Here is a 16,790-nt window from a genome sequence, read left to right as displayed (position 1 = left end):
TTCTCACATTTGTGGGTTTCTTTGGTCACCTGCGCAGCCGTCTTGCCGATTTTTCTTTTTTTCTCATAACAATCCACCTCTGAAAAGCCTCCGTTTGGAGGGCCATGTAGCCCTAACACTTCACCACCCCACCCCTTTATCTCAATCAGGACACCCTGCCCCTAGACGTGAACATGCAAAACGGAGGGGTAAGTGTTAGGGGCAAGGGGTGAAATGGGATTGGGCCTTTTTAGTTCTATACATTGTAGTCCCACTGTCTCTCTATATCATTTGTTAGCCCCCCTCCTTTACCCCATTCACCAATGGTCAAGTCCCCCACAGGACCAGCACTAAAGCAGATATTATTTGGGTGGTGGATCAACAAAGGTATGTTGGGAGAAAAAAAGGATTAGCATTTGATGAAAGGAACACCTTGCCTACTGTTAAGCATGAGGTTGGATCTATTATGCTTTGGGGTTGGTACAGAAAACATTGCCCAGATAGATGGAAGAACAGATTCACAGATTCACATGACACAAGACAATGATCCCAAACATACCTCAAAATCCAAGCTATTCAATAAGAAATGCAAGCAGAGGCTGTTTAAATCCTCTGGATTGAACATCGTTGAAAACCTGAGAGATCTTTTACAGGAATATTACAGAAATAGAAACATTCTGCGATTAAGGGTAGGTGAAAATTACTAAAACAAGATTCAAGCTGGCTACAAAAAGTGTTTACTGTTTACTGTTATTGGCCAAGAGATTCTATATTGGTGCAATCTTCTCTGTCTTCGTTCTGCCTCTCTGGGTTCTTTGTGTGGTCAGATTTTTGAGGAGGTGAAAATTTCAAATCTTCTCTTCGTATTTTGTTTTTTCACGTCTTTTGTTCATCGTATCGAATGAGAGTGTGGAAGGCTTCGTTTAACAAGGCTCTTCTTTTGTTTTCTCTCTCAGGACACAGAGATTTTGAACACAGCCGTGCTGAACGGCAGAACCGTGGCGGTGCCGGTCAAAGTGGTGACAGTGGCGGTGGACAGTACGATTACAGACATATCGGACATAGTGGAGTGCCGGTCAACAGATGAGGACGTGGTCAAGGTCAGTGAATTAAACACTGTTACTCTGTACAACAATCATACATGTAATTTATACAGACTAATACACAGAATAAATGACCTTTATACTGTAGAATGAAGCTCCATGGTCAGATTACATACTTATATTTACATTTTCACTTCTGCACATTTTAATGCACAATGACTGTTTATTTGAATAAACAAAGAAAACCATGATTTATTTGTTGCATTATGTTGAACTTGAAACTTGAAATTGGCAGAAAAATGGTTTTAAAATGTGGAATTTATTTTCATTTAGAAAATCAACAAATAATGTAATTTAACTAGGGGGTGTACAAACTTTTGCAGACGACTGTACATTTATAATTTTATGCAGCACCATTTCAAGCTATAAGTATGTGCAGTTGTTAATGGCCCCTGGCTTTGTGCTTTTTATGATATATTTGATATAATTTGTCAAAAAAATGTCAAAAAAATATTTTTAAGCCTTTTTCTTTATGAAAATTAAGTCTTAATCCTTGTTTTATTCTTTTATACAAAAGAACGATATTGGAGCAGGGAGTGTGTTGCTTAGGCCCAATAAATTAACATAATAAATAAACATATTTCATTTTATATCTGGCCTCTATATACCTAGAAGAAAATATGTACAGTTTGATATACAATATGATCCGAAATAAAATATACAGTTATGCTGCTAATATGAGCATGATTTAATTACTATTTACACTCCCACACGTATTATTTGACTGTAAATGTTGAAAAATGTTCATATTCTGCTGAGCAAGTGGTGAAAAAGTTTGGTTTTGTGTTTTTTGTGAACTTAAAACTGCGATTTTTAGGTCAGTTTTATTTAATAGAATCATCGTTGTTGTATTTAAACTTAGCAAGTATTGCAGTAATACTCTTATGTCATAATTTAGTTTTGGTTGTAAACAAAAGAGTTAAAATCTTTGTCCAATCAGGATTGCTTTCTCTGTGGTATCTAGGTAAAAACAGCCAAGCGAGCTCTCTCATTGGTTAGGACTTCAGGAGCTGGACTGAAGACCTTAGATGTTAAATTAACTACCAACCTAATTAGAAACTGACAGTCAAATGGACCAATCACATTTTGATTTACAGTAAGTGGTGAGAAAAAAATAGTTAGTTAGTTGTTAGGAATTAAAAACACACACTAATACATTTTCTAAGCCGCTTATCCTTCTGGATCACGGGAAGGAGCTGGAGCCTATCCCAGTGGTCATTGGGCGGAAGGCAGGAAACACTCTGGACAGGTGGAATGAAAAAAAAAAGGCAGCTTTCAAAAATAATGCATACAAGCTCAAATACATGTTAATGTCTGAGACAGGCTTCAAATAAAACATATGGATTGTCTTTACAAGTTGTTTAATCTAGAACAGACAAAAATAGCCATGTGCACCAGCTTTAGCTGACAGCTCAATTAACATTAGGAATGCCATAGGGGTGCTAGCAATTAGCATTATTATAAAGGTGGGATATCTGGGGCTCCTGAGTGGCGCAACCGTCATCAGGGGATTGCGAGTTCGATTCCCAGTGATGCGACAGCCGTCCAAGGGAGCACAATTGGCCTCACTCCTTGGCACGATGTTAGTCAGTGCAGGCGTCTGTTAGCTGACGTAACAGATCTGGTGGTTGGCGCTTTCCTCCAGATGCGTTCAGCTGACCGATGACCTTGCATTAGCAGTAGTTCGAAAAGATGCGGTGGAGCTTCAGCAGGTCTCAGAGGAAGTCTGTGTTAGCCTTCGCCCTCCTAGCACTGGTGGTATTGTGTGATTGGGGGAGTCCTAACTAGCGGGTGGAATTAGATATCACTAAATTTAGGAGAAAATTGGAAAAAATGAAAAAAGGTGGGATGTTTTAAATATATCATATATATTGCTGCTGTCTGAATCTCCATTATCACCATAATTCATGATGAACAGACCAGCAGAAATGCTCCAAAAGTGCTTGGAAATTTGGAAAAAATGTAGTTCTATTAATGTCCATTCAAAATTGCGAATGTTTTTTTTTCCTATTCCTTTAAAGTTAATATTTTGGAATTACAAGGTTTTGTTCCGACAGTAACGATATATGTACATGTATGTACATATATAAATAAATAAATAAATATATGCACACATACATGGTCACTGTAAATAATAATGTACCCATCAGAAACATACTTTTCGATCCAGTGGAAAGAAACTACTCGAGAAGTGGAATGATCTTCATTTTATGTAACCAATCATAAAAGTATCTGAAGAAGTAGGGTCTCATTGTTTCAAATTAATGGAAATTCTCAAACCCGCTGACAGAAACTTCATGAAGATCAGGTTGGTCTGAAAGCTAATCTTGTTGAACGGCAGGACTGTTCGTGTTCAGTCTCCACATATCTTGTTAAATCAGTGACGTCAGAGAAGTTTCTCCATCCAGAGCACCGATTCTAAGCCCGCCACGCTGTGAATGCTCACCGTGTGCGAGTATTCAGGATGATGAAAGCTGACAGATTTGCTCTTTCTTCTCTTTTTCCTCTGAGCTTGCAGAAAACGCAGCATCTGACCTCCATCGCAGTTCAATCACATGGAATATAATTAAGCTTGATTACAGGCTTCAGAGGCTCAGAACATTGTGGCTAAATTATGCAAGTAAAAAGTTAGGTTTCAAGCCTAGTATTAAGAATTCAATAGCTTTCACAATTAAAATCTTTTGTCACTTTTTTCTTTCACACCAAATGAAGCAAAAAAAAAAAGCATGAGAAAGTCATTATTTGGTTGCTTCCTGGGAGAGAATGTGAGAGAATTATGCTGAGCTCATTGATGACAAGACAGAAATCAATTATGATTCTGTATATAGTGCACAGCTGTTATTTACGCAGATTAGCATCTTATGCAGAGATGAGGACGTTTAGTATTACCTCCAGAATTGCAGGCACACATAAGACTATTTTTTTTTTGCCTTTCTTAATTCTTCTATGGAAGAATGGCCTTCCTTTATGTTTCTCTGATTATCCAGTGCTATAATATTACAAGGGGAAGTGCATGAAGCACTAAATGCTGAACAAAGTTTCCAAAAATGGAGTTCAAAAACTGATTTAAAGCTACAGAGAAAATGAGACTCCTAACAACTACCTGGAAGACCTGGTAGACACCAAAACTGCCCCCATCAGATAAACAGCACTTAAAGCTTTCATCTTTGAGAGGGAGGAGAAAATCAAGCTGCTTCAGATCTATAAAGATATGTAGCTAAATATCTTTTGTTCCTGGAAATCACATAAATGCAAGGTGGCCTCATTTGCACATACATACGTTCCTCCGATTTTTCCTTGATGAACACAAATGGTGGGCGAGCGAGAGCGTGAATGAAAGAGGTAACAAGTTAACTCGCTTACTTTAACATGCCGATTTGTATTATGTGTGGAGGTGGTGATAGACACTTATATATACATTAAACATCATATGGGAGGAAGTTTAGTCTCGGGGAGGAAATGACATCGATTTTCATTTATTGGCAGAGTTTGTTTACAACAAAGAAACAACTTCTTTTCAGATGTTCTGTAGCTGAACTATTGTGTGTTTGTTTACAGTCAGTCAGGTAATGAACAATAATACCTGCTGATCAGATTCATTTGTGCTAGATAGGAAGTTTCATTTCACTGAAGACCATCCTGTGAATTTGATCAACACTGTCAATGAACAAAACTGCAGTTGTTAAAGCGAAATATCTCATTTGCAGATGTTGATCAGTGAAGTTTGCATCGTTGGTTTTGCACTGGAGCTTAGAGGCTAATGTGGTCAATAAGATATGGAAGCAGTAGTTAGCACGGTGCTAACTGTGTAGCTAAATCATCACAAACGTGCCTGAAGCTGAGTTGTTCAGTAATCTCAGATTGACTTGATTGTGTAAGGTGACCAGATTTCTTTTTTTGTTCATGAATATTTATTGTTTTTTTGACATCATACATACTTAAAATGCAACACTAAAAACACAGATATTTACGGCGGGGTGGGGGTTTATGATAGTATCGGCATCATGCCCATAGACCAACAATCAAACAATGAAATTAAAAATAAATATCAAATTAAATTAGAATACTCTGGCCCTACAAGGACAAAACCAGTAGCATTTGACCAGTTCTGAACTGTGGCAGCCTTCGTCTAGTGAAATCTGGCTGTAGCCCGTTCCAAAATAAGAACATGCAAAAACCAGCAATGCCAAGATGAAGATAACTTAATATCTGACGCAAACCAACCCTTCAAAATAGACTTCTTGGAAGCTGTTAAGGCTGCCATTAAAACTCCTTTGTGCTGTGAATTAAGAGTCTCATTAGAATCATCATTTAGTAAAAGCAAACCTGGACATAAAGGAACGTCAGCATTTAGGAGAACAGACAGGGTTTTTACCACATAGCTCCAAAAAAACTAAATATATGGCCACTGCCAGAACATATGAAAATAATCCCCAACAGAGCCTGAATTACATCTATTACAACTTCTTTCACTGGACGGTTTCATCAGAAAGGCACAGCATGGGGTTATGTAGATCCTGTGAACTAACTTGTGTTAATTGAGACAAATTGAGACAAATTGTAGTAATAAACGATCAATTTTTGGATGAAGTGAAAATATTATGCCGTATCACACCCCAATCTAGAATTACAGATGACCAGATTTCAGTTTAATATATTATTAAAACATCCACTGTTTTATCTCTGAAATAAAAAATGGGGGACAGTTCCAGTTTCACATATTTTGACCAGGGTAACTGCAGTACTGTAATAAACTGTGGCAAAAGCCGACAGATAAAATTGGGTACTAAGTAACTTTGTAATGTTACGACCTGGTTTAGGCCGTAAAAGAATGGTGTGATGCAAAAAGTAAAAAGTATGCTTATGAATGTGTGAGTAGTGTATAATAATGAGACTAAAACAGCAAATAGTTCTTAATAGCAAAGCCAAAGTGTATCATACAGGGAGATTCACTTGAAAGAGGCCCTGAAAATTCTGTTGTAGCTCCCGTTAGGATAAAGCAATCTTAACCAAAAAAATACGCTACACACCTTGACGTTTGTGTAATCGACTGCATTACATGCGATGCTGGAAGTGATCTCCGTTTTCCGCCAGACACATTCCAACGTGGCGCTCCATGTTCCTGAACGTATTGGCAAGCATTAGAGAGGTGAAATGTCACGACGGCTGTCCGGCGCCTACCCCATCGCTCTGACGCAGGGGCGTTCCTGGCTTGTTCGAAGCTCCATATACTGAGGAGCACATTGCACGTTGTTTCGTTCAGATTGCTTCGTTCTAGCGAGAGTTATTACAGAATATTCGGGGCCTCTTTCAAGTGAATCTTCCTGTATAACTGTACTGTGCAATCACCAGGTTGTCTTTGGGCTTGGCCAAGGCCAAAACAACAAACAGAACCCACACTAACTCCAAGGCAGATACTAACTAGCCTTAACCCAAACAAAAAAATAAACAAAAGACAAACAGCTTGTTTCGCTCCCTGACTGACACAAAACCCAGACAAAACCCAAAATCCAAATAAAATGGCGGCCAAACCTACACCTGGTGAATCTGTATACAAAATATACAACAAGCTAACAGGTTTAAATGGGCTAGGCTAAATCAAGATCAAAAGGTCAAGCGGTCAGAGAATAATCAAGCAGGCAAACAAACGAGGAACAGAAAACAAGTGAGCAAAAGCTGTTGGTGGAGCCGAGGATGCCTGATGACATCATAACCGGAACTTAAGTGGACCACGGACTGGAGTATGGACTGGAGCAAGTGGTGATGAGTTGAAAACACGGACTGGAATGTGGAATAAGGCTGCAACTGGGAAGACAAAAGGGGCACCAACAAAACAGCACCAATATATGGAGCTGAGCTTAACAGTAAACTGTGTCAGAAAATCATACAGTGGCTACCACAGTGAGTGAAACTGTGGTAAACTATGGAAAACTTAACAAAGGAAGTGGTCAGCATTCCTGGGAATAAATCACAAAAGTCCTATAAAAGGGTTATATTTCTTGCTTTCCTCTTTATGAGATATGTCTCTCTCAAAGTCACTCAGTAAAAAAGGGCCCCAAAAGTCACTAAGTCTAGTGGCTCAGGCAGGAATGAGGCAGAGATATGTTTAGCACAAAGGATTCAGCGGTTTTATGAGCACATAATTCATATTCATATGAAATATTTTGGCAGTAAAAGGAGACTGATGGCTATAGAAGAAAGCCCCGTGGCTGTAGCCCAAGAGCCAGACCCTAAACACATCCCTGGACAGCTCCAGTTCTGGAGAGACGCTGCTATCGACATATGCCATATGTTAAATATGGATGGTCAGAAAAGTGATGCGGTTTAAAACAATTATGCATTATTGGTAAATCACATTGTAGCTACATTCAAATAGATTGTATTACTGTACAAATCAGCCTCATTTTAATCCCTGGGTTGCCTTGTCTCTTGAAAAGGCGTTTGTGGTGATGTTGTGGACTCACTTGACCCTTGATAGCTTCTGGTTGAGTTTTACCCAGCAGTATTCTCTAAAACTAGGCAAGCAAGTAGTAGAGGTGCTCAGTAGATAGCAGCAGTAGCCCCCTCTGTTGGCCAAAGCAAGCACAATGCAAGACGTCTGCCTGTCTGCTCTGCTTCTCTGCCTTTCTTAGGACTTTCTAGTGTATTTTTAATTCATAGATAAAAACAAGGACATTTCCAGTAAGAGCTCCAACAGGGATGGCTGGTCACCCTAATGATTATGTGGTTTCCAACACCGTACGACACTATTATCTTTAAATATGGACAAACATATCGCTGCTGTCGGAAGAAAACCTTGTATCTCCAAAATAGTAACTTTACAGGAGAAGGAAAAAACATACTTTACTTTTAATGTAGTCAATGGAACCAGACTTTTGTCCAAGTCATTTTGGGCCATTTATTTTGGTCCACTCTTCATGAAATTTACACACAATGTAAAGGGCAACACACATTTTCAAATTATGTCAAAAACTGAAAAACAACAAAAATGGAGATACACGATTTTCTTCCCAACAGCAGCGATATGCTAGCAGTAGCCGCTACCTTGAAAACTGAATGTTGTCCATTTGTGCCCATTTTAAGGCAAATTTTTAGGCATTTTTAAGGAAATGTATGAGGAAACGTGCAGTTAGCACAAAGTTAATTGGTAAGGTAGAAGCTTAGATTACTTGTAGCGACATTAGCATCATAGTTCCAGTTAAAGACTTGGCTGTGTGAGAACTGTGTAAGTTTGACAGTAGAAATAGGCTGGAGAAGAAAACTGGTTGTTCCAGGGCACAATGGTCAACAACAGCATGTATTAGTGGGGTTTGGTTCGGGGTTTGCGTGATTATACTATTCACTGCTGAACTGCACTCACTATGTACCAGACTATAGAGGACAGAACACAGTATTTCCTGCACTGAATGGTAAAAAGGTTCAGGTTTTAATGCATCCAGAGTGTTTTCTGACGTGATACAGACAATATTTGCGCCATGCTCGGGTAAACACACTCTGAATATGCATAACAACATGCACAGGGCCTTTATCATTGCTGACATCACCCTTGTTTACCTCCTAAATGAGGCTTACATAATGCACTCTAGCAAAACATGCTCATGTTCCAAGTCAAAGTGCCTTCAGAGGTTTAGACGTCAATTCATTTCAGATTTGCAGCAGCAGATAGCTCAGTTAACCCTCAGAAGCCTGACGTGATTACTGTTGTTGTTCTATGTTATGTACATATATAAATATATAATCTCGATCTATGCTGCACCCATAAATGCGTTCCTAACTGTTGTAGAACACTGGTAAAAATCAGTCTTTATAGTTTTATATCACAATACCTTCATTTAGAGTCGGTTATTCATTCAGCCTAATGAGAAACTGTAGAACAGACTCGGTTTGTATCACAATACCTACATTTAGAGTCAGTTATTCATTCAACCTAATGAGAAACTGTAGAACAGACTCGGTTTGTATCACAATACCTTCATTTAGAGTCGGTTATTCATTCAACCTAATGAGAAACTGTAGAACAGACTCAGTTTATATCACAATACCTACATTTAGAGTCAGTTATTCATTCAGCCTAATGAGAAACTGTAGAACAGACTCGGTGTATATCACAATACCTACATTTAGAGTCGGTTATTCATTCAGCCTAAAGAGAAACTGTGGAACAGACTCAGTTTATATCACAATACCTACATTTAGAGTCGTTATTCATTCAGCCTAATGAGAAACTGTAGAACAGACTCGGTGTATATCACAATACCTACATTTAGAGTCGGTTATTCATTCAGCCTAATGAGAAACTGTAGAACAAACTCAGTTTATATCACAATACCTACATTTAGAGTCGGTTATTCATTCAGCCTAATGAGAAACTGTAGAACAGACTCGGTTTATATCACAATACCTACATTTAGAGTCGGTTATTCAATTTTGTTTTTTTTTTCCCAATATTGTGTTATTTGACCTGAGATATTCTAACTGACTATATATGTTCATATATAGATTCAGTCAAGTAGTTTAAGAGGTTAAGAGGTTAAGTTCCATAACAATAAAATCACTCTAAGACAGGGAGTTCCAGAGGTGAGTGAGTGATTGGTGATGACTGACGGTATTGAACGCACCCCCGTCACGCGCTGATGGTTATCTGATTTGCTGGAAGACAGTGATTGACATTTTTGACATAAAACGTAAGTGAAACAAAATCCCTAAAGCGGGAGGTCTGCCATGCCGAGGTGATAATGTCACTTGTTAAGAAAGCATAGAAATGAAAACATTTGTGTCATAAAATGATCATTTTAGGAAACTATATCTCATCATCATTAGCATTAGACAGCCATGTACTTTGACTTTGACGTTTAAGAGGAACTTCTCCAGTTTGTCACCAAAATTTCATAATTAAATGGTTCACAAAGGGTAAACAGAGTCATTCAGAGCAGTTTGGTGCAAAATGTTCTATTCTAAGGAAACTATAGTTAATTGTTCACAGTGGTGGTGATAGGAACCAGACGTCCACCTCTAAAAGCTCCCTCTTGGTTAGATCTTATGAATACACCGCCTGATGAGTGAGACTTTGCTTTAGAGTAGTTTGGAGAAGGTTTTGGTGTAAAACATGTTTTTCCATTCAATTTCATTTCCATCCCATTTTTTTCCATTCAAATCCAATTATGGTGGAGGGATACATGCAGGGAGTTGTGAGGCAAAATAGTGCCCCAAGAAAACCGTTATACATATAAAAGCTCAGAAGACTCGTGTAGGTTCACTCGTGGTTTTGGATAGTAAATAAAATGTCTGTATTTGTGTTGTCGTCATGGCGACCCCTGGTTCCTATCACCGCCACTGTAAAGAGAGCACTCTGAATGGCTCTGTTTACATCTCAACCACTGAAATCTTAAAAAATCATGCTATTCTCCTTTAACATGTACCCTGGAGGTCCATGAATTCAGTGAGCCTTCAGGCCACATTAGAACATAGATGATTCCTCCACTCATTCACAGCCTTACAGTCAGAACCGGAGGTGTTATGTGTGAAGAACTTATTTGCATCACTTTATTTGGAGCATATTGTGCTAAATAAACACAAAGTGACGCCTTCCACGAATGATGAATAACTAAACTAACACGTTTTATACATTATACATCCGGCTAAAACACAATTACTGTAGTGAGAGAACTCGCCTTTCAAAACAGAGCGACATTCACAAACCTGCGTGTTCTGAAATGACCTTTTTCTACGGTTGAAGAAAAGTTCAGCGTTTTGAAATCCCTGCCAACGTTTTTGTACATTATTTTCCCACTCAAACGTGCAGGGAAAGGCCACTTAAGAGTTATCGTCTACACCGCAGAGCCGATTTGCTTTAATCAGAGTCCCTCCAGAGCCCGAGGGACGGGCATGAAAAAGCCGAGAAATCTCTGAACTGCTCGAATATGTACAAACACTTAGCGCTTGATAGCCGGCCTTGACTAGGCCTCGGCGTTTTGTCGCTGAAAATGCTCGTTTAGAGTTTTTCCTGAAAGCTGCTGGTGCTTGACGTCTGTTTTGATGTGTGTGTTTCTTCACTCAATCCTCCCCAACATCATCTCCGCTGAGAAAGCGCTTATTACGGCCTGTTTATCCGTCCAAATGAACGCCGTTCTGTCACTGTTTGCTTCTCAGCAGCTTTGATATTTCCTCACCTCCTTTGTTTTGCTCCTTGTTTCGTTCATGTTCTCGTTCTTCGCTGTGCTTTTATGCCAAATCTACTGTCGCATTATTATTTCAACAAATGTTCTCACACGCGCTCTCTGGGAATTAATGTAAATGAATATATCAAAAAAAAATCATTTTAAAGGGTATAAATATCTCATGGAAAAACAAATTGTCCTCTTTTTGATATGCTCATTTGAAGTAGTTTAGCATTATTATTATATAAACAGGAAATATTTAATGACTTTGATATATATACAATGAACATGTTCATTCCATATATATCAATGTTCATTCAATATATCTCAGTAGAACAAAGATTGATATATATTGAATGAACATTGACATATATTGAATGAACTTTGATATATATTGATTGAACTTTGATATATATTGAATGAACATTGATGTACATGGATCGAACACTGAGATAAAAAAATGAATAATATAATTCTTAAAATGTTTTGTTTAGACAGAGAGGGACTTTTGGGGTTGTGTGTGTTGTAGCCTTGCACCCCCCCACCAAACAGACTGTTTACATTGTTATGTAATGTTGCTATGTTGTTGTTCTTCAGTTAGAGTGTGTTTGTGTTTACTCTGTTATTTTGTGTCCAGCTCAGAGTTAGGGAGAGTGTGTTTGTGTTTGGTGACCATCAGAAGAAAGAGCAGGGCTAGGAGTTTCAGTTGCTTTTCAAGTGGCACTGTTTTCCCTTGCTCTCAATAAAAGAGCATTTTTCAATATATATCAAAGTTCATTCCATATATATCAAAGTTCATTGTATATATATCAAAGTTCATTGTATATATATCAATGTTCATTAAATATTTCCAGTTTGGCTTGCCATAATATATATATATATATATATATATAATATATATATATATATATATATATATATATATATATATATATTTACAATGATATTATAAAGAGTGTTTCAAACCAATCTGCTTATTTAATGAGGCATAGTACAGGGCATCCAATCAGAACGAGGTAATTTACATACATCAGTCTTAAAGACACAGTAACAAAAAAGCCTGTTTAATTCTTAGAGATAAGCGTAGGTTGGAAAAATAAATGTGTTACATCAGCAGTATCAAAAAATTTAATGCAGCATTGAAGAAAATGCTAATGTTTTGGTTCCACTTTATCTTGTGTCTCTAATTATTGCGTAATTACACATTAACAGCAGATGTGATGTCTTTACAGGTACAGAAGGGTTACCATAATACGGCTTATGTAAACACATCCTGATAGTTGCAACATCATATTTTCTCTTAAGTAATAAGTTGAGGATGAATACATTTGTAAAAATCTTTAATTACACTGTAACTACACAAAGACTGCATATTTGTGCTGTAATACAGTGATCTGATCAAATCATATGGTTTAATATCAATCTATGATTTCACAGTTTCTATTTAAAGATTAGTGATCTGCTGTTTCTGAAAGTATTACGATTATATCAGTAATATCACAATACACAAATATATATATATATATATATATATTATATATATATATATATATATTACAAATAACATTGGATAAAAAATTATATATGTATATATATAATGTATATATAATATATTTTTTTTTTACAATGTTATTTGGTTACCGGGTTGGTGCAGTGGGTAGCGCTGTCGCCTCACAGCAAGAAGAGCCTGGGTTCGATTCCCGGCCGGGTGACCGGGGTCGTTTCTGTGTGGAGTTTGCCTGTTCTCCCCGTGTCTGCGTGGGTTTCCTCCGGGTACTTCGGTTTCCTCCCACGGTCCAAAGACATGCAGTCAGGCCGATTGGACGTGCTAAAATTGCCCCTAGGTGTGAGTGTGTGTGACTGTGTATGTCTGTCTGTCTGCCCTGTGATGGACTGGCGACCTGTCCAGGGTGTATCCTGCCTTCCACCCAGTGACAGCTGGGATAGGCTCCAGCACCCCACCGCGACCCAGAAGGATAAGCGGTTTAGATGATGTATGTATGTATGTATTTGGTTACCATGTCACAGCATGCATGTACTGCTACAGCTAAATGTTAAGAAAGTAGGCATCTACAAGTACTCAATGTTGGTAATTACACATCCATTACAGTCCGAACAGTCTTGCTGAAAAAATAGGTCCACCTTATTACACAAGTATAATCACATAAGAGAAAAGAGGCACTTATGTAATTACATGAGTTACAACTGAAGCTGTGCTACTGTAATCCATCTGTATCCATGAATAAATCACCAGTTGTTACGCTGTTGTTGCATGTATTGTTAATGTGTAACTACACAGTTATTAGCGACACTTAATATAAAGTGGGACCAAGGTTTTTGATAATAAGTTGATTGACATATTAAGAGTGTAATCTAAAATATTATTGGACATTTATTTTCACTTTTAGAAAAAATTGTTTGGCTTCAAATCATATTTATAGAGTCCCCCCCTCCCCTTTTTTTTACCCAGAATGTGTTCAATCTATCATGTCATATTTAGTATCTAAAGTTTGATTTTTTAGTTATGCACTGGAGCTATGAAGCCAATGTTGCTAACGAGTAAGGAATAGGCCAGTTAGCCTGGTGCTAACTGTGTGCCTAAATCATCACACACTCATCTCAAACTGTCTGGAGCTGTTCAGTATCTCTAATAGACTTGGTTATGTGGTTTCTCACACTGTATGACTCACTGCTGTCTATGAACATGGACAAACACATATTAGCATAGCTAAAAACAGTAGCAGTCTTCATGTAACCTCAATCTGTAGATAACAGTGGATCATACAGTGTCACCACATTATGTGAAATCAGGTCTGTTAGAGATTACTGAACAACTTGAGGCAAGTCTGGGATGATTTAGACATGCAGTTAGTATGATGTTTCATTGCATATGAGCTCCCTTTACTTTGTTAGCTACATTAGCCCTGTAGCTCAGAGTTCAGACCCCAAATTTGTTCTGACTGATATCGACTATATTTGGGGTAAATTCCACACCGTGGGGTTTTGGCTGCTCTTATATTACTTATTTGTTGGCGTGTGTGTCTGAGGAAGTGTATGTGATGCAAGCATTGGTTCACCTGCTTCTCATCCACACAGTCTGATTACAAATTATAGTTCAGAACGAGAGAAGAAGCTGTGTGTGTGTGTGTGTGTGTGTGTGCGTGTGTGTGTGTGTGTGTGTGTGTGTGTGTGTGTGTCTCTGTGGAATCAGTCATGCAGTTAATGTGGAGCGTATCTCGGGGTCACTGAGGTAGGAGTGAAGTCCAGATGAATCTGAACAGGTCCAGATTAGCTCCAGCTCCAGACCGAGTCCCCATCAATATGGGCCTCCATTAGGGAGTAACACAGGAACTGAAACCATAACGAGTGTCTGATAACAGAGGAGAGCAGATACGAACACTTATCCTCAGAGTGGTGAAGTCAGGCTAGTCCGATATGAAGATTGAAAGAGTCCACGCTTTCGTTATAGACCTCCAGAGCCATCCATCACCCTGTAGTTGTGCCTATATTGGGGGCTCTGAATCTAGACTACAAGAAAAATGGTCCACGCTTTATTTTGATGGTCACCAATAGATAATCTATGGATACTTGGAGACGCTGCTGAGCTCCACACCACCACTTTGACTGCATCTTTGCACTCACTGCACCATTACTGTACTTTATGTCCTAGTGTTATTGCACTATTGACATTTGTACAGTCTATTGCTGCACTATTCATATTTGCACAGGCAGTTACTGTACTATCAACAACATTATGGTCAGGATTAGGGTTAGTAGTAGATGTAGGATTTGCCTTGAGGTCAGGTTTAGGATTAGGGATAGATTTAAATAAACTCTTTCACACTCAACTTCAAGTTCAGTTGCATTTAATCGATATATAGTTGAATGTTACTTAAAGACAGACTGAGCATTTACAAAGCATCTACAGTGGACCATCCAAATGAAGTGTTACCCCTTTTGTTACTCTGCATACTTGGCACTTTACATATCGCTGTTGTCGAAACAAAACCTCGCATCTCCAAACTGGTAACTTTACAGGAGAAGGAAAAACTATACTTTACTTTTAATGTAAGTCAGTGGAACCAGACGTTTTCCAAGTCATTGAGTCATTTTCTTTGCTCCATTCATTTACACACAATGTAAACAGCAACAGGCCTTTTCAAATTATGTCAAAAACTGGAAAACGACAAAAATGGAGAAACGAGATTTTGTTCTGACAGCAGTCATATGCTGCTCTGACAGTACATAATATCTACATTTGCATTCTCTCCACTCGCTCTGTATATATGAACAGTATATTTATACTTGTGACGGAGATTTTGAATAAATATCCCCTTAATCAGTAATCAAATAGATTAGATGTTGTGATCAATAACCAAATAGGAAGTATTGCCTAACAGAGAATATTAATTCTCTCACGAAGGGTCGGCCTTAGTCTGTCTGCATAGGAGATTCTAGACACTGGAAAGCCCCTGGGTTCACAGAGAGGCCTGTGTGTACCTACTGACCCAGTGAAGAGAGGGGCAAGTTGACCTTGAAAGGTAGAGCAGGCTGGTAAAAACCTGTTGAAGCCAGTTTTTGGGAGTGAGCTCATCATGCGATGGCCAAACTGATGGACGAAGAGATGCACCTATTAGAGAATGAGCTAATATCAAAATCTGAGAAGTAAGGGGGGGGGGATATCAAACTACCCCAGATAAACGATATATAAACTGTTGTTTGGAACACTGTATTTGCACAGTTGGGGTCTCTCGAGACTCTGTGCCACCTGATGCTGAAATAAAGTGGCTGAAGTCTTTTATTTTACTTTCTTTTATTTTTCTTTGTTATTTTTCTTTATTTATTTTTTGTAATTACACATCCATTAGTCAGAACGATCTTGCTGAAAAAAAAGGTCCACCTTATTACACAAGTATAATCACATAAGAGAAAAGAGACACTTATGTAATTACATGAGTTACAACTGAAGCTGTACTACTGTAATCCGTCTGTATCCATGAATAAATCATTAGTTGTTACGCTGTTGTTGCATGTATTGTTACTGTGTAACTACATAGTTATTAGCGACACTTAATATAAAGTGGGACCAAGGTTTTTGTTAATAAGTTTATAATAAGTTTATTTTTTGTAAGTGACTAAGACAATAATTAGAACAAAACCACAGCACAGAATAGCTTAGACGTTAAAAACCATCATATGTCGGGGCTTTGGGCAAGGAAGAAAACAGCTCTTGGTCCCAACACTTGCAACATTTATATTTTTTACCACTCTACTGTCCTTAACTGTACATATTGTAACCATTAAATGTCAGTTTCTTTCTTTCACTTTATATGTAAATAATACTGTATTTTGCACTTCTGGTTAGATGCTAACTGCATTTCATTGGCTCTGTACCTGTACTCTGCACAATGACAATACAGTTTAATCTAATCTAATCTAATCTAATCTAATCTAGTCTAATACTTAATTATTCCCGAGTTTTCTGGTGATACTCGATTATCAGCACCATTGGGGGAAGGATTAGGTGTATGTTTTGTGTTGAAAGTAAGCT

The 16,790-nt window shown here is 38.1% G+C and overlaps 1 protein-coding gene across 1 annotated transcript in view; it reads left to right on the top strand.

Moving 5' to 3' along the window:
• si:dkeyp-14d3.1 (transmembrane protein 132C) overlaps window positions 1-16,790 on the top strand; it is a 410,125-nt gene that overhangs the window by 348,480 nt on the left and 44,855 nt on the right. The window contains exon 5 of the mRNA XM_036578202.1: window positions 936-1,079. Coding sequence (XP_036434095.1) covers window positions 936-1,079 — 144 coding nt within the window. The remainder of the gene's footprint in view (window positions 1-935; window positions 1,080-16,790) is intronic.

Source organism: Colossoma macropomum, unplaced genomic scaffold, assembly GCF_904425465.1.
Source record: "Colossoma macropomum unplaced genomic scaffold, Colossoma_macropomum, whole genome shotgun sequence".
Classification (NCBI taxonomy): domain Eukaryota; kingdom Metazoa; phylum Chordata; class Actinopteri; order Characiformes; family Serrasalmidae; genus Colossoma; species Colossoma macropomum.
The sequence above is the reverse complement of the archived record's forward strand: the minus strand, read 5'-3'. Positions and strand labels throughout refer to the sequence as shown.